The following is a 17,835-nucleotide window of genomic DNA, read 5'->3' as shown; positions in this document are numbered from 1 at the left end:
CAGGTTCACACAGAACGGAGCCGTATGAAATTGTGGGGTACATTCTTATAACAAAAATTACTTTTGGTTAGAAATGTTTATTCAATTTCTTGCATATCATTTTTGTTAACAGTGAAGAGAAACTCTTTCCCAAAAAAAAGGAATTGTTTTGTTTGAAATCTGCTCCCATTGGAGAATGTTTTTGATAAACATTCTCAAACTAGCAAACGGCTCATCTGCATAGCAGCAGGTGTACCTAAAACATCAAATAACACAAAGATCACTCATAGTTAGATCATAGTGTTTGAGCTCCAAAATTCACTTTTTTCCTTCAACCATAATTATATGGTAGCCATGTTTGGTCTTTATTGGGGGATCTGTGTAGACTGGTTTATCCGTCGTACTGTTAGCCAAGGCAAATGCTGCATCCTGAAAGGGTCCAACCATTGATCCTCGCGTCATCCAACCCAAATCCCCCTGTTCAAACAAAAACAAATATTTGTTTTATACATATGCAATCATCAATAAAGTGTATTATTAATACAAATTTAAAATATATGGATTGATGCTGTATTAATGGCTTTCATCCCCACCAAATTAGACGATTCTTTAATCCAAATAAACATTTAAATAGCTCTAACAGAACATGTTCTGATTATCACAATGCCGATTTGGGTTATGAACCATTGTCGTCTCTCGTGGCTTAAAGTTAACAATATAATTGGTCAAAATGATATTCACTATATGGCCATTGTTTACAATCATGGTAGGCTCACTTACACTAAATGCTATTCGTATTCAGCAGTCATTTTTACAAATGATATTGGTGACAGATGTTTCAGTGAAGCCAGGAGACACAGTTAAGATGATTTGATCACCCAGAACTGTATTTCCTTTAAGAAGATTGAGAGGGTAAATGTGTTTTTTGTCAATAATGCATGATCTTACTCCTTGTCTGGCTTTGTCTTCACTATATTGTGTAGCTACTTCGTTGAATCGAACACCAGCCTTTAACTTTTCCATGGCCTCCATGCATTTCCCATGTTTTTCACATAAGATATGCCGGACCTAGTGAAATATGCATGTTAAAAAAAAGATAACCTCATTAGCTTTAAGTGATGGGCAACAGCAAACCACAGCTTACATTTAACAAGTGATACTTAGTCAGGCCTGAAAGTAACATTAGTGACTGTTCGTCCATCTTCAGGAAATAATTGATTGTATCATGCCAATAATAGTTGTGCAGGGCCAAAATTGGCACAAGGAGTGATGAAACTTTTAGAAAGGCCAGGATCGAACGCACTCACATATTATGAGTACAAATGAACACACTAAAATTCCTGGATGTCGACTGCTGAAGACAGCAAATATAAAGGGATCACAGTTAATTATTATCTGAACACTGTGGTTGCTGGAGCTTCGTATTAACGCATAATTGATGCGTTAATAAGAAACTCCTTGGTGGATTTTCTTCCTAAGATATTCGTATACAGAATGGCCATATCGTGGTTACCTTCACAGCAGTACCACCCTTCGGTGCCTTTTCGTTTTTGTCTGTATCTCCACTTCCCGAGGCAGCAGGGGCTGTGAATAATAAGGCATATTCAATGAAGTACTGTTTAATCAGCGTGACTATTTTATTCATTCTGAAGCGCATAAGACACATCATGTTTGCATTCGCTAGCTGTTCAGTATGCTATCCAATTCACCATGAACATCAATGATGTGATCTTACAAAGGTTCAAACCAAACGGGGACTTGTTTGCCTACCTTTACCCCCCTTACCACCTTTCCCCTCCTTCCCACCTTTCCCCTTTGGTGGCATTATCTAGCAACGTGGTTTTATTTTAGAATACATACAACGAAGTAAGCGCGTTACTCTGAGCTCTTTGAATACTGTGGTAACTAAACATGCGCTACGGAGTTCCTGTCAAGTGGCACGCATGCGCATGCGCATGCGCATACTAAACACAACAAAACAACTCCATTTGAAACAGCAATTTTAGCATTACGGTCTTTTCAATCAACATCATTGTTTTTTAATTTATGTTATCTTTGATGACACTAACAACATTTGGCTATATGTTTTGCAAAACGAGCATTTCACTTTTAGCTTCGTGTGGCATAATTGCCTACCGCTGCTCCCTTGTGGTGGTCGCCCGAACCAGCATAGGTCCCTCTACTTTTGAACCATAATTTAACTCAACTCATAGATCTTCCAAGCAACAGTTTGTCACTCAAAGACACGCACACACGCACACACGCACACACACACACACACACACACACACACACACACACACACACACACACACACACACACACACACACACACACACACACACACACACACACACGCGCGCGTACACTGCAGGTACACACGAATTCGTAACAATGCGTAGCCTATTATTAGTAGATTCAATGCTTCATTGATCACCGTGATCAAGAATCGTAAATGAATGAATAAAAAATCAAGGACACGCTCGTCTCTTTAAACGGTGATTACGGGATCAGACAAAATTAATAAAAACGCACATACTACATTACTGATTCAATTGATACAATTATATCTTCCTATTTTATTCCTTCATACTAAATCACTCGAGGTTTCGTGCGAAGGGAAATTAAGGTTTAAATTGTTCAATGAAATGACCTTGCTGTACATTATATTTATTGTGCTATCGCGATACCATGTAACATATGACTCGGTTGTTTTGATGACGCTTCTCCAAGTTCTCGCAGTGGTTGTCACTTGCAATTGTTTTTCAGTGCACTGACGTCCACGCACAGTGGCGCTGCTATCACTTTTGCCAGTACTTCAGAATGGGCTCGGATTATGCGGAACAAACACTTCCATAAGAAGGTGAGCATCTGGAATGACTCAAGTCAAAATTGAACCTACAGCCATGAGGTTGAGCTATCTTTAGAGTAACTATATATGATCGTCAGCTACTACGACTGGCGAATGTGATCCAATTGTGCTAGCTAACTTTCTGGATCTGTAGCTAGCTAGCAGGCTAGGGTTAGCAGCCGTATGTTCTGGCCAGTAGCCGGCAAATAATATGATGTGTTTCTTCAAGGAAATCCTATGATAGTCAAACGGTTAACTTTTGAATCAATGTACGTATTTATTGATACGTTTTCATGTTGACAAGTGACGTACTTGATGGTATCCCTCTTCAGTGGACTGGGAGATCATTCTGCAAGGGTTCTGTGACGTTGTAGGTTATCAGTTACCTTGGTTGTCTCTTTACTTAGCTATTAACTGCTCGCCAGAAATTCACGGAGTGTTTTCCTTTCAGACAACCCCCTCACCACTCTACCAACCCCCGCAGGAGCGAGGATGATCCCGATCCTGGTAAAGCGACCATGGTATGTTTTCTGCAGGGTCTCTTTGCAGCACAGAGCGTCTCTGTCACACCGATTACCGAGGACTCCGCAGCTGTCTGGTGGGGCTCTATATGACTTAATCCGCATCTAACGTTAGTCTATACACTTGTCATTCATTCAGCATGTTACTAGTCTCTAACCTGCGTGGCTGGCGACGCTACCAATGGACAACACCGGGTCGTTTTAACTTTTATCGCCTCAACAGGTTGGCAAGGGGGAGGCCTGCCCAACGTATGGTTTCGCCTGCCAGCCTGGCGTGTAGCATCTCCATGTCTAGGCCAGCTACACTACTACTGTACCTCTGGTGACAGTAAGGATGGGCCTCCTAAACCACTGTCGGTCAATGTTCCAAGCACAGAGAAGGTGCTGTCTGGTAAGACCTTGCTTTTTATTAACAATACTTAACGTCTGGTCATAAGTGTGTATAACAATTTGATATGATTGCTCTTTAATATGGTAATTATATTTCTTATTATAAGGTCTTACAAACAATGTTTTTACTCAGTCAATTAAAGACTGCTCTGTTGGTCATTTCCCTCAAAACCTTATTGAGGAATATATTGCATCTATAAAAGAATGTCCCTCGTTCTGGACTGCTGACATATTTTTTCTAATGCCCATCAGCCCCAACAGCAGCAACCACCCCAGGTAAGTTTGCCTTTTATCATATCTGGATTTTACATTTATTTATTGGTTTGAATTAAATGTATGAATTATATTTGTTTTCCTTCTTCAGGTGCAACACTCCTGGGGTTGACTAAAACGGAGACGATACAGGTCAGAGGTAAGTTTGAACACTAGATGAAGCGTTTTTCTATCCTCAACATTATTGGGGTCCAGTAGTTGCAGTCTGACTCGCCCGATGTCTGAGTGAAATTCATACAGCAATGCATTGAGGAATATGGTCCTGTCGGTGTGCAGTACGAGCTGTCCTGAAAAAACGCGAGTATGGATCCAAGTACACGCAGAACAACTTCATCACGGCGGTGAGAGCCATGAATGAATTCTGTCTCAAGCCCAGGTTAGTCCTGTTGACCAAAACCATCAAAGTCTTTCATTCAATCAAACACACATTTATCGTGAATTTATAAATCAATCGCATGGCATCAACAACAAAGCATTAAAACTGTGTTCATAAATGCTATTCCTTGCTTGAGATATTGCTGTGCAATTCCCTGTATTAGATTTTGTGTATTCAATGCGCTGAATTCGACTCCCAACAGGAAATGGTGGCATACTGAAGCTATGTTACAGTTTTGATTTAGTTAATGAGTGAACTCGCCGCAGTGATTAACTAACTAGCTTTGTATCGGAGCGCTGCTCTAACGCGGCCATTGATCCTGTTCTTCAAGAGCAAATTAACCCAATTAAACCTGTGAATTAGTGTTGTATGATCATACACATAGTAATCTATGTCACGATCAATGGACAGCGGCAGCGACGTGTTTACTTTGAATCTCAGTGTTTGAATTCCAGCTGAAACAGAGGGTTAACTTTCTCTTTTAATTTAGTGCATTTATTCTCGTTTTCTCCTATAGTGACCTTGAGCAGTTGCGGAAGATTAGGAGGCGGAGCCCGCACGATGACACGGAGGCTTTTACGGTCTTCCTGCGCTCTGATGTCGAAGCAAAGTTAGTAGACACACTGCTCTCATTGTAGTCACATCTCCCTTTGTAATGCTCAACCCACCTATTTCCTCAACTCATCATTCTAGCTCAGACCAGAATGCATACCGTTATTGCACATGTATGTTATTTACATTACATTTGATTGTTTTTCCCAGAGCACTCGATGTATGGGGAAGTCCTGAAGCTCTGGCCAGAGAGAGGAAACTCAGGAAAGTGGTTGAGCAGGAATACCAAGAAAGTATGTGTCTCCCTGTCAACTAATAGAAGGACAAATTATGAATCCATTTCTACATTCTTTACATACTTTTTCTATTTCTCCACCTTGAATTACATAGACCTTTACAATGAGACTTGTTTCCAGCAGATATTTATCGAAATCAGCAGTTGCTGAAAGAATATAAAGACTTCTGGGGAAACACTAAGGTGAGCGCATAGATGTTGCCAACCACGTTTCCTTTGATCTCGCCCCGCATCGGATCACTAGTAAATCCCAGAACCAACTTGTTTTGATTGCCTCGTCATGGTTCCCAGAGAGCTTCCATGGTGTCCACCCAACCTTTCCCCCCCATTGTGTCTTGTTTGGACAGTCTGTCTATCTACATGACAATAGCCTACTGTTTTCCAGTACTGCTCTTCACTATACAGCCCTGCGCTTTACCAGCATGTTCACTTGCATGTTTTTCTAGCATTCTCTGGCAATACAGAATGACATAAAATTGATGTTAATTTCCAATATGCAACCTTTTAAACGCTTGCTTTTTCTTCTTCCTTTCTTTTAAATATAGCCTAGATCAAACGTGAGGGCCACGTTTCTACAAGGTCCAGGGAAAGTGGTTATGGTCGCTATTTGCATGTAAGTTGTTAGGTCCATGGGTGCGTTTTCCATATAAAATCTAAGAAAATGGTGTGTTTTATAGTGAGAAACAGTATACTATTGTCCCATTTGTCTAATCAAGAGTACCAAAAGCTGAAGTAATATCACCACGCCAGTGACAATTGAACAAAATGAGCAGACTCCTATCATAAACTAAATTAGTAGGCTAAATGGAAGGGTTAGGGTTCAAGAATGTGTAGGGCGGATCTCACATGATGAGTGTCCGTGGCTGCTTAGATTAGGATGATTGAGTTAGGAAGCATGTGCAGTCACGTGTTTGACTGCACATGTCTAGTTGGTGTCTAATGCAAGACATCAGGTAGACACAGACTTGACAGACCAAAATCTCAAGATTTATTCAAGCCTGGAGCATTGAAATAGTTGTACTACGACCACATTTTGCTTCATAAAATGTTGAACAAATGAGCAATCCTGGTAGACAGATTAAAGGGTTTCAATCTGCCTACTCGTGAATATGCAAGTGTAATTAACCAGTGTATATTCAAGTTATGCAGCAAGAGCCTTAACAGCACAAAAGTACACCGTTCCCAGTTAACCTGACCCGCTTGGTAGGGCTCTACAAACTATCCCATTCAAACCTTTAAAACCTCCTGTCTCTTGTCCACAGCAATGGGCTGAACTTCTTCTTCAAGCTCCTGGCATGGGTGTACACTGGGTCTGCCAGCATGTTCTCTGAAGCCATACACTCCTTGGCCGACACCTGCAACCAGGCCCTGCTGGCCCTGGGGATCAGCCAGTCGGTCCGCAACCCTGACGCCGTGCATCCGTAGGTTCAGACAAACTTTCATTAGGAGAAACACGTCTTAGGGGCTACTCTCTGATCCTTCAATTAGGTCAGATACTCAAAACTTGTGTGTGTGTGTTCCTGTCTTTAGGTATGGCTTCTCCAACATGCGGTACATTGCCTCCCTCATCAGTGGAGTGGGCATCTTCATGATGGGAGCCGGTCTCTCCTGGTACCACGGCATCATGGGACTGCTTCATCCACAGCAGATGGAGTCCCTCTTGTGGGTGAGTGGCTCTGTTATCCTCATATCTGTATCACGGCAAGATGGCAGTTAAGTTCTTGATCCCCAATGTCGAGAGCCTAACCTGTCGCATCTTCGTGCAAGATGCCCCTACCTGCTTATGATTCAATCTGTCTCAATTCATAGGTTTGTTGTGGATTAAAGAGTCTTCTAAATGTATTAATATAGGATGTTCATATTAATGAATCCTTATTTCTTTCTTAAAGGCCTACTGTATCTTGGCTGGCTCATTGGTCTCCGAAGGAGGTAAGGTTTCATAGTGAATCTAGCATTTCTCCCCATATCTTTTTAAGCTATTTAGTTTATACTCACCCAACTGTTCTGTCGTTAACCCTAACCCTATTTTTCAGCTACATTACTAGTTGCCATCAATGAAATAAAGAAGAGTGCCCGTGAACATGGAATCTCATTTTATGAATACGGTACACATTTTTATATCAACAATTTATGTTTGTACTCTTGTTATTTCTCATGTGGGAAGGCTTATTCCTTACTACACATACCATAATATTCTTGTGTTTTTATATTTATTAAGCAAATAACAGCTTCTTGACGTTTTGCAGACTTTTTAGTTAGAGACCAGAAGCTCACTCTTGTGTGTGTGTGTGTGTGTGTGTACGCGCAGTGATGCAGAGTCGAGACCCCAGCACCAACGTGGTGCTGCTGGAGGATGCTGCTGCTGTTCTGGGGGTCATTATGGCCGCAAGCTGCATGGGGCTCACCTCCCTCACGGGTACGTCAAGGCACACATGGCCTGAAGACCAATCAGCTGTTGACTGTGTCTTTCTGAATAGTTACCTCAAGCACACGGTCCCAAGATCAGTTAATATTTTTATAGTGCACCCTGAAAACTAAATAAAAGGTCCCATGACATACCAACAGGTCTGGTGTGTTTAGCCGTTACAAGCCGTTTTGGAAATCTGGCCCTATGACATCACAGGTGGGCGTGTCCACCAAGATGTGTGCTGGATAGATCAGTCTACCAGCCTACCCAGTGGACTGTAGCAAACGTTGCTCATCTATTGCCGCTTTTCCACCGCACATGTAGCTCGACTCGACACGACTCGTCACGACTCGACAAGGTAGCAGCACGGGTCGTTTTCCAACGCAAATAGTACCTCCTGGACGTGGGCGGGGTCGGCTGCGCGAAAGGGCCGTGACGTATTTTTGTACGTGACCCAAACAACACCTACGCAACCCACACATGGACAGAACCCACATAAGAACAATGGAGGACATCGATAACATTACTATTATTAGCTGGCATGTTGAAGAAGTTGAAGAAGTGGAATATGTTGGCTGCGGCGCTGCTATGGCTGTTACCAGCATGGTTGCCATGTCGCTCTCGTGACTTCGTCACACTCTCTGGCCAATCAGTGGCCGGCCGTCTACCGACGTCACCTTTTAGCATCGGCTCAGCCGCTTGGAACCTAGAGCGAGGCGGTACTAGAAAAAGCAGCCACTTCAGGTACCAGATACCATGTTTTCGCGGTGGAAACGCAAAAAATGCGAGCTGAGTCGAGTCGTGTCGAGCTGGTACCATGCAGTGGAAAAGCGGCATATCCGTCACACATCTAGGTGGACAAGCCCACCTGTGATGTCATAAGGGGCATATTTCTAAAACGGCTTGTAACGGCTAATCAAACCACACCTGGTGGCATGTCATGGGACCTTTTTAAGTCACATTGTGTAACGGGGCACATGGAGCGCGATTTTACAGGGCCTGTATTTTCCACTCGCTTTCTATAGAACGAAAGTATTTTCTCTCGTAAATTCTTGAACATTATTTTGCATCTGTCCCGACAGACATAGCAGCCTCTATGAGATGGTTGTTCCAAAATATGTTTTTATTTAATTTTAGTCATCCCTCCAACGCTTTGTCATTTCCACCTCATAATCCTTCCATCCAGGTAACCCCTACTACGACAGCCTGGGGTCCCTGGGGGTGGGCACCCTGCTTGGGGCCGTCTCAGCCTTCCTCATCTACACAAACACGGAGGCCCTGATTGGACGATCCATACAGGCTGAGCACGTGCAGAAACTCACCGAGTTCTTGGAGAACGACCCGGCTGTCAGGTAGACACAAACATGTACACGTACACACACAGAGGTACACACAAGTACACACACACACATGTACGCACAGCAAACACACAAATGTACATCCATAAACAATGACTGTGTTGTGTGGTGGGCCTTTATAACTTTCACCTTCAGTACCCAAAATAGACTGACTCAAGGTTTTAAAAAATGTGTGCGTGTTCAAAGTGACAGGAGCGGCTGTCACTTTGTTAAGGTTGAATCTTATTACAGGATCTAGCAACGTGGACTCGAAAGGCCTATGTTTGTTTTTCCTCTCCCCAGGGCCATCCACGACGTGAAGGCCACTGACCTGGGCCTCAGCAAGGTGCGCTTCAAGGCGGAGGTAGACTTTGACGGGAGGGTGGTGACACGGTCGTACCTGGAGAAGCAGGACATCGATCAGATTCTCAACGTAAGTCAGCGACCCACCTACTTTCCATACATGTATTTATTAGTAAATTTATTTGAAAGACTGAACACGTACATAAACAACAACAAAAACAATTAAAAAAGGTTGATACCAGTGTTTCCCCATGGGTGACTGGTATTGCGCAGTACTAAGTCCAGGATTTGACAAATACATAATAATGGTGTTACAAGAACCATTCAAACTGCCAATAAATGTGCACATATTTATGTATACACATTATATGTATTATAAACAAAATATCCAACCTTAATGCATATGGATATTGGCACCTGTTTCAGAGCGCCATGTGAACCTACGATTTACATTGGTCTGTTGGGTGTCTATAGGAAATCCAGCTGGTGAAGACCTCGGAGGACCTGGAGAACTTCATGCTGAAGCACGGGGAGAACATCATCGACACCCTAGGGGCGGAGGTGGACCGCTTGGAGAAGGAGCTCAAGGTGCAGAACCGGAACTCCATTTTACTCTTTCATTCACCCTAATAGCCCCTTTTTAGTCTTATCATCGCCAAGCAGGCAGGGACATGTGTCCCATTAGCTCTCCATCAGCTTTGAATATCTCATAGAATTTGTAAGTAAGTAATCCAGCATTTTGGAAAGGAGATGACCCAATAACGTTGACCTAATGTAACTATCCTCACAAATGTGCTTTAATAAATGCTTATAGTGATTTTTGGCCTTATTCATCGTGCTCCCATGCAGCAACGTAACCCGGAGGTTCGCCACGTGGACCTGGAGATCCTGTAACGTCAAGTGGAGCTCCGCTAAAGGAACGGCTTTGACCGAGGCCACGTCCCCCTGCTGTTGGAACAAGCAGACGAGAAGCAGGGCCATTCCCCTTGCCACCCCGCAAAGCTGCCACCCTTTTTTATCCTGCCATTGACCCTTACAGCTTAGCCTCCCACAGCTTGCCCCTCACCCAGCCTTACTGCAGTGTAGTGCTATGGCCAGTCAGCAGTCCTTGGAAAGTGTTGTGTGTATGTCCAACTTTGCCATCGGTTAGTGGTACTTGATCGTGCAGATGTGCTTGGGGTGTTCCTGTCTCTGTGTGTGTGTGCGTATGTCGAACCAGTCTTAACCAGTCTTTTCCTTGACATTTCTTTTCGACTTCTCGTAGAGCTGTTTCACGTTTGTACCTCGACGTGTGTTCCCGTTCCGACATGAATGTGTTTGAATTGGGTTGAAGGTTTGACATTTTCAAACTGCAAATAACATTAGTGCTTCTTTTTCTTTCATAATATACATGTTGTATACATAGATAAGGCTACTGTAGGTTTATTATTAGTACAAAGGAACAATTGTGATTAACCATATAAATAAGAGACTAATGACTATTATATTACTTTATAGTCAATGTACTGAGTGGATGAACCACAACACAGAAACTGGTACGCAAATGATTTGAGAACCCAGGAGCAGCACTTAAGATCACTCTCACATTTCTAAGAGCCTAAGTCTAAGAGCATACTAAGGAAGACGCACTTGAAAAAGGATAACGAAAAATAATGCAAATGTGAACTTGTGTCCATACTTTGGACCTATGCTCAAAAATCTCTTAACTGCTTGTTAGCAAGATATTATTCACCAACCCCTCCCCCCCTCCCCTCCAATTTCCCTGATCCTCCCCAATTTCTGCTTATGCATCTTCTGGAAGACTAACCGCTGCTGCAGCATACGCATCTAATGCAAGGGGTGGCAGGCTGTCATTGTATGACTCGATTGTATTGTTCCAAAGAGTTCCACTGGATGGCCCTCTTCCAGACTGAGCCAACGCAGTGACGCCCGGTTTCACCTGTAAATAAGGGTCCGCTACAGTTTATATTTTATCAATGATTTCATTTGGAGGGAGGTGTGTGGTGGTGTACATTATGGACATGGGTTAACCGATGGACAATAAATCATATTTTGACTTGCCGAACCCGACATCCGATGTACTTTGAGTCTGACGTTAATTGTCTGCACTGAGTCACAGACTGGTCTTTGGAGAATGCAGCGGGTGATGTTCTGTGAATGAGGCTTGTTTCAACAGCCCACGCTGCAGACCAAGAGCTGGTTAGCCAGGTGGTTATACAGATATAACCACCTGTCAATATATTTTCAGATGTTAACTGATTATGTAATATTTCCCTAATGTTAGACCATGTAATGCTGAAGTTCTTTGAACACATTTCAGTTAATTTATTAAAATGATTTGCTTTGATTATTTTCTTGTGGGGTTCTTTTTTTTTAATATACAATATTTATTTAACAGGTGCAAAGGTAGCATTCGGGAGAGGGCAAATTTCTAATTCCAAATTGATCAAATCATAAAATCATTTCAAGGTCATCAAGTGCTGATTTAATTCAATAATGAATTTAAACATTTATAATGAAGCACCAATGGAGTTAGACAGTATGGCTGTTTGATGTGCGGGCAGGGATGATGTGCGGGCAGGGATGCTGTGAGGCAAAGCCCGTTAGATGGAGCCCTTGTAGGGTGGAGGAGGCGAGGAGCGGAGTAGCCTACGCTGACGTCAATAAAAAAAAAGCAGTCATTTTTAACCAGTCTGCGCATTGACTGACCGTTGATAACATTGCGCACAGACAACACCGCTGCTGGACCATACCTAATCTCATCGAACCACCGTAGAATTTCAACCGGACACCGGAGCACGGAGAGATAAAAAGGAACCCCGTCGTTTGCAGGTTTTAACCATTAAATGTTGTCTACCATTTGGGTGTTGCCGCACATCTCGGTGTCATGTCTCGTCGTCATACCATTCCCAAGTCAATTGTGCCCGTGCCACTGCCCATTTTTCGTTTTCCTCCATGTCTTTCCCCCGTCTCCAGGTCATGCATTGTGCCGTTGAGGATCAACATGCTCCCGGTGTAAATAACCGTGTAGCGTCCTCTCGGGGCTTCAAATAATGGGAGAATGACCGACCACAGTATCTATCTCCATCATGTTCTGTAGGCTAACCGTCTTTCCATTGCGATTTGTGGTTTTAATTTTTAAAAATCTCTCGTATCGATCTAAATACCTTTACGTAGCATTTTTTGTTTTTTAAAAGGGGGGAATTTGTACATGCAAATATATATTTGGTTTACGCTTCCCCGTTAAACCCCAGTTGGGGGAGCAGCAGCAGTGGTCCACCACGGTTTGAATATCTCCCACATATCACAAGGCCACGATGGCTACCAACAATCAACACTCCCCCACCCACCCTCACCCATCCTCACCTCCACCCATCGACAGCGATTGCGCCTGCGAATTGGCATGGGACTTTGACACTCAGGACCTTTTGCATACATAGCCTTGATACGCATGACGTCGTCTTAATTTCTGGTCGTTGTTTCAATCACAGGTGCGGGTGGGCTGACGTCTGCAAGAACAACCGACCGAGGCAACGCTTGATGGAGGAGTGAAAGCTCGATGGCGGACATGTCTTTTGCTCTACGCTTTTAGCCTCTTTACAGTGCTGCCTTGTCGAGTTGTTCAAGCAGCATTGTACAGGGCTATGACAGCGTCGAGCGCCCCTCTCCCCTCGGGCCCACTGCCCCTGACCCCTTGGATGGAGGTCAACCAATTGAAATACCTATTAATGATTAATTGTATGATTAACCTTTTTTTTTATCAGTGTGCTGCTTACAAGGGGGGGAATTAGTTACATGTATAAAAATGTATAGATGTAAAAAAAAAGAAAGGCGTATGAAATTTGAAAAACATGCATCTTTAGGGAAAGTAGCTATGTGTGAAAGGTCCACAAGTGCATCTAACGTTTGTAAACAGTGAATACTTGGCACAGGGCATTCTTAGACTGCCAGAGATATTTTCTTTGTCTCTTTTGTCTCTAGTATTCTCTTAAATGTCTTAACCGCCTTAAGCAGGCGGTCACTTAGAGGCCCAGTTCAGCGATTTGACCAGACTGCAAACTGAGCTGCTTACTTTCACTGTCCTGTCAGTCTGTACAGCCAGTTCTGTTTCTTAGTGCTGTCCGGGGAAGGATTATTGATGAAGGAATGCTTAATGCGGAATCTCCACTCTAATTATCTAACAAGATCAAGTTCACCAGTACTCATGTATTTGTGAGTATTTGGTTACTAGTCTAGTTCTGCATTTGGTTATTTTCTGCAGAGAACTAATCCTCTGTGAAGGACTTTGTTCTCAATGGATCTATGTGATCTTTGATATGTATGTCATAAAAAATGCAAAAAAATAAAAATATCCTGATTGAAGAATTTAAGCATTTGAACATTCTTTTATCATTGAGAGGAATAGAAATAGAAAAATAGAAAAAATTAAGAGAGATCACAATATTGTTTTTCTTTACAAAACACATTATTGAAAACGATTTTTACGAACGTTTGTGTGAGCAGTTATGTGCGTTCCTTTGCAAGGTTCTTGGTCAGGGCCTTTGTGTCCTCATTTGCTGCAGCTGGGACAAGGCTGGAGCCCATTCTCATTGCAGGAAGTGCACTTGAGGGCTTTGAAGGAGTCTGTGAAGCAGTTGCGGAACACAGACATTTTGCTGCCATGGCACATTGGGCACGGGATGAAGGCGAAGCCTCCACAGCTCTGGCACGGGTGGTGGTGCTGGGCCCTCTGGAGGGCAGACAGACACAGATGAGCGGAGATTCAAGGGTTCTCTAACGTGAAGTATCTGTACGTTTAGATGATCTCTTATCCAATAAATGTTGTATGAATCTTAGTGTGATAGTGTGATATAAATAGGATTCTGATGAATTTTTTATTTGAGAGGTAGGCCTACACATGAGGAAATTCATACAGAGGAATTGTGTTTCAAAATAAATGTAACCGTTTGGTATCAATTTGCACCCTAAAATCTGTGTAAAATTCATTGTATGTGCATATATTGTGACCAGTTAAAGTTGATGTGTGAAATACAGGGTATAGCAATATGCATTTGAACATTTCTATTCCATTAGTGATACAGACTAAACGGACAAACAAGTGAGTAGGCCTTGATCATTTTGACATTAGTAATGACATGATGCCAGGATACATCAGAAATGACACAACAGAATAAGATTATTAAATGATGGCAAAATTCAACATGATTCACGCCTACCTCAATTTTTGTCAAGAGGTCTTGAAGTTCTCCTGATTCATTCATGTCTAGTATCTTCTCAGCACCCTGCAACATACATGTAAATGTATTGTCAATACTAGTGATTGGGTTAACACAACGTCTGTCTACAGGAGCCTAAAAGCCTCCCAGGTCAGAAGAGGGAGGGGGGGGGGGGGGGGGGGGGGGGGGGGCGTACCCCAAGGTAGTGTCCATCGACGAACACGACCGGGAGCGAGGGGGGCTCCCCCACACGCTTGCATCTCTCCTCCAGGTCTTTGCCGTAGTCAATATCCAGGGCGATGTTCTTCTCGAGGAACTTCACACTGTGGTTCTGGAAGATCTTCCGGACCAACTCGCATCTCTCGAAGGTAGTCCTCACCACGCGGAAGCTTGTGGTGTAGATCACGATCCGCCCAAACTCGAGCAATAGCTGAGGCTGTGTGAAGGCCTCAAAAAGCTCAATCAAATAATGTTGATCATCTTTAAAAATCAAATCTCTTTGACTCTCTCTAATGTACCGGCACAGGGTCATTTTTAGAAAATACAAATTTTCCCTACTAAAAGGATAATAAACAAGTGTAAGTAGTGCATTTTTTGATATGCTATGCTATCACAAACAATTAAATACTTTAATAGTTGCGCAATTACAACTGCAATTATAACTTAAACTTTCACTTAGCTACTCACTTTTCAGTCTGATTTCTTTACAAGACCATAACAGAAGACCCTCAAGGAGAAATCGTATTTCTACAACAGCGTGTTAATATTGACTTCACTGTTTCCAGTCTACCCCCTTAACATTTGTAGGTCTATTCACACACATTGACCCATTCGCACACATTGACCCAGCGAGATACTAGAAAGCAAAGACTTCATTAACCTGATTAGTTCCTCCTGAATCACCTTACTCAAATGCGTCATCAATCTTTAATTTCCCTGTGACCTTGTACTCTTTTGTTCGCCGCTATTTGCATACATGTGACTACCTGCTACTTTCCTTTCGTCGAGTAGAAAATGTTGACATGACACCTACCGTTCAGAGAAAACAGTGACGTCATCATTTCACATATGCACATATACATTGCCCTTTCACGCCAAACATACTTACACAAATGGATTCGGACAGATTCTCAAACAAGACTTGACCCGCGCTCACTTTGTCCTTAACCCCCCTCACAGTTCCGTTCTTACTGACTATATTGACCCTCTTGGTTGTGAACACGCGGTCCTTACGCGCCCCGGCGTGCAATAGCAGGTCGTCCGGCTCGCTCTCGCTTTCGTCCACCTCGGAGCCCAGAGAGCTGCACAGAGAGCCGTACGTGCTCGTGTCCCCGCTGGTGGACGGGGTGCTGGCCCGGTCCGCATCAGAGCCACTGGTGCAGTCTGAATCCAGAGAGTCGGAGGGGCCGTCGTCCTTGAACATCTCTTTCAGAACCCGCCCGCTGTTCCCTGAAGCCACGCGGAACCGAACCCGCTTCTGGGGCTTCTCCCCGGCCGGCGTGATCGCAGTCTCCTCCATCGAGAGGCCGGGTCCAGGTTATTACATGGCTCCGAGCTCTCCTGCCTCTCATTCGCAGCCAAGTGTAAAGCTCAGACACACTATTTCTTGCCCATGGATTACTTTCCCGGTGCTTAATCCTCACAGTTTGAAGTCTGCTAAGAATGGCCGTGAGTCTAAGCCGGCCGCACAGAGTTACCGGTTGAATAATAAATGCCATTTCTGCCATGGTAACCAAAGAAAGGCAACCTTAGGTAAACTGATCATGTGCGGCTTGTGTATTATTCATGAGTTTTTACACAGGTTTCTCTACAGGCTTGAGAGAAGAACTTTAATGGGCCTAACATGGGTTAAAAGAACACGTAAACAAACATTTTGCTTAACAGGATATTCAAGCCCTCTGTGTGTATCATATGTATGTATGTATATATGTACATATTTGTGTGTGTGTGGTGTCTTTGTTTAAGTGCCAACTGTTATAGACACATTATCTATCTATAACTGACAGTCCTCAAGCTAATTATAGAGATAGCGATAGATCTTCAGACAATGACGGCATTGAAAACACACACTACACAAAGTCTGCCGTCATACTCTACAGTTCACGGACGGATGGAGGGAGGGAGGGAGGAGGAAGGTGGGAAGGAGGGAGGTGAGAAGGAGGGAGGAGGGAAGGGACCAACAGAAGGAAGGTGTTAACTGGGTGTCCCAACAACAACAGCAGCGGCAGCAGAAGGGAACCAGACCATAGGAAGCGATAGAGCCAGCAGCAGCAGCAGCAGCAACAGTCTTTTATACAACAGCACATCTAGTACCCTGTCAGGGCTGATGAAGGGTCACTCGGGAAATGTGACACGTCAGCCAACGCGGCGGTGACAACACCACTCCTTCTGAGTGGCATTGTTGCCCCTTTAGGGATGCCGCCACCTGCCACCCCCTCGGCCTGTTGCCTTGTCCGCTCTGCCTCGTGCCGACAGACCCACCATAGAGTCACGAGTGCGATGGTGGTGGTCCAATGTGTCAGGCTAAGGTTTCCTGGCATGTGGTGGTCCAATGTGTCAAACTAAGGTTTCCTGGCATTCCCCCTGGGAAGGCCCGGCTGCTATGAACTTGGCTAAGGTCCTGGGTCCCATTGATTGGCATGGACACCCTCCAGAAGTCCATCTACATCTACACAATTATGGAGGGCCGACACAAAAGTAATTACTGCTGTATGTTAATGCAATTCTCGGGTCTCAGGATCAAGACTTTTTGTATTGTTATGTATTTGCCCATGAACATCTATATCCAACTTTAGATGGGAGAGAGGTGACCCATTTTGTGTCATTGGGCTCATATCATTAGATGTTATGACTCATTTATTTGTGTTATATTACCTAATGTAGAGATAACACCAAATACCAGGATTCGTTGCAAATTACACCCAGGCGTCATGACTTTGAATCATATTACATAATTTTCATGAGTTGTTGGAAATTCTTTATTAGGAACAATCCCTTGAGATGAATCATCTCGTTTTCAAGGGGGTCCTATAAACTACAATATGGACATTTTATCGTACAATTCAGCAAGACAAGACAAACAAAACAAAACAAAACAAAACAAAGCAAAACAAAACACATGGACATAGCACATATATCATTGTGTCATAAATCTGTTAAAATGATGGTTATTAAAAACATGAAAACATGAACAGGTGGTCTCTAGATGGGAGGATAGTGCAGTTTTAAACAGGTTGAATGATGTTATGGAGCTAATATGGATTGGTAGATTGTTCCAGTCACAGGGAGCTTTGGATATAAATGCTTTTTTGCCAGATGGTGTAGGTGTACTGAAG

The 17,835-nt window shown here is 43.3% G+C and overlaps 3 protein-coding genes across 4 annotated transcripts; 1 reads left to right on the top strand and 2 right to left on the bottom strand.

The window, feature by feature from the left end:
- Window positions 1-57: 57 nt before the first annotated feature.
- pin4 (protein (peptidylprolyl cis/trans isomerase) NIMA-interacting, 4 (parvulin)) lies at window positions 58-1,908 on the bottom strand. Its single transcript, XM_056600353.1, has 4 exons — window positions 1,750-1,908; window positions 1,493-1,563; window positions 928-1,047; window positions 58-456 (listed from the first exon to the last, which is right to left on the bottom strand). Exons 1-4 carry the CDS (start codon window positions 1,802-1,804, stop codon window positions 298-300), a joined length of 405 nt encoding a protein of 134 aa, XP_056456328.1. The 5' UTR covers window positions 1,805-1,908; the 3' UTR covers window positions 58-297.
- Window positions 1,909-2,712: 804 nt separating this feature from the next.
- On the top strand, window positions 2,713-11,650 carry slc30a9 (solute carrier family 30 member 9). Of its 2 annotated transcripts, none has more exons than XM_056600749.1 (19): window positions 2,713-2,842; window positions 3,282-3,428; window positions 3,575-3,742; window positions 3,994-4,017; window positions 4,106-4,153; window positions 4,291-4,390; window positions 4,908-5,000; window positions 5,153-5,235; window positions 5,359-5,420; window positions 5,783-5,850; window positions 6,500-6,658; window positions 6,768-6,903; window positions 7,127-7,166; window positions 7,271-7,342; window positions 7,546-7,653; window positions 8,831-8,996; window positions 9,285-9,414; window positions 9,759-9,872; window positions 10,134-11,650. In XM_056600749.1, exons 2-19 carry the CDS (start codon window positions 3,323-3,325, stop codon window positions 10,176-10,178), a joined length of 1,722 nt encoding a protein of 573 aa, XP_056456724.1. In that variant the 5' UTR covers window positions 2,713-2,842; window positions 3,282-3,322; the 3' UTR covers window positions 10,179-11,650. The 2 variants fall into 2 exon arrangements, with proteins under 2 accessions (XP_056456724.1, XP_056456725.1); XM_056600750.1 differs by having other exon boundaries at window positions 2,714-2,842; window positions 5,362-5,420; window positions 10,134-11,649.
- Window positions 11,651-13,833: 2,183 nt separating this feature from the next.
- Window positions 13,834-16,019, bottom strand: grxcr1a (glutaredoxin and cysteine rich domain containing 1 a). Its single transcript, XM_056599802.1, has 4 exons — window positions 15,609-16,019; window positions 14,697-14,936; window positions 14,501-14,566; window positions 13,834-14,013 (listed from the first exon to the last, which is right to left on the bottom strand). Exons 1-4 carry the CDS (start codon window positions 16,017-16,019, stop codon window positions 13,834-13,836), a joined length of 897 nt encoding a protein of 298 aa, XP_056455777.1.
- Window positions 16,020-17,835: the final 1,816 nt, after the last annotated feature.

Source organism: Gadus chalcogrammus, chromosome 10, assembly GCF_026213295.1.
Source record: "Gadus chalcogrammus isolate NIFS_2021 chromosome 10, NIFS_Gcha_1.0, whole genome shotgun sequence".
In the NCBI taxonomy this organism is placed as follows: Eukaryota; Metazoa; Chordata; class Actinopteri; order Gadiformes; family Gadidae; genus Gadus; species Gadus chalcogrammus.
Note: the sequence above shows the minus strand (reverse complement) of the source record. Positions and strands in the feature narration are given on the sequence as shown.

What these genes read in the sequence shown, in the direction of transcription:
- grxcr1a (XM_056599802.1), bottom strand. Translation starts at nt 16,019, where the DNA reads ATGGAGGAGACTGCGATCACGCCGGCCGGGGAGAAGCCCCAGAAGCGG. An exon ending in ATCTGTCCGAATCCATTTGT is followed by an intron (nt 14,937 to 15,608) that starts GTAAGTATGTTT and finishes GCCTTCACACAG; the next exon opens with CCTCAGCTATTGCTCGAGTT. An exon ending in ACCTCTTGACAAAAATTGAG is followed by an intron (nt 14,014 to 14,500) that starts GTAGGCGTGAAT and finishes TCTGCCCTCCAG; the next exon opens with AGGGCCCAGCACCACCACCC.
- slc30a9 (XM_056600749.1), top strand. Translation starts at nt 3,323, where the DNA reads ATGATCCCGATCCTGGTAAAGCGACCATGGTATGTTTTCTGCAGGGTC. An exon ending in GTTATGGTCGCTATTTGCAT is followed by an intron (nt 5,851 to 6,499) that starts GTAAGTTGTTAG and finishes TCTTGTCCACAG; the next exon opens with CAATGGGCTGAACTTCTTCT. An exon ending in AACCCTGACGCCGTGCATCC is followed by an intron (nt 6,659 to 6,767) that starts GTAGGTTCAGAC and finishes TCCTGTCTTTAG; the next exon opens with GTATGGCTTCTCCAACATGC.
- pin4 (XM_056600353.1), bottom strand. Translation starts at nt 1,804, where the DNA reads ATGCCACCAAAGGGGAAAGGTGGGAAGGAGGGGAAAGGTGGTAAGGGG. An exon ending in AGGTGGTAAGGGGGGTAAAG is followed by an intron (nt 1,564 to 1,749) that starts GTAGGCAAACAA and finishes TATTATTCACAG; the next exon opens with CCCCTGCTGCCTCGGGAAGT. An exon ending in AGGGTGGTACTGCTGTGAAG is followed by an intron (nt 1,048 to 1,492) that starts GTAACCACGATA and finishes ATATTTCACTAG; the next exon opens with GTCCGGCATATCTTATGTGA.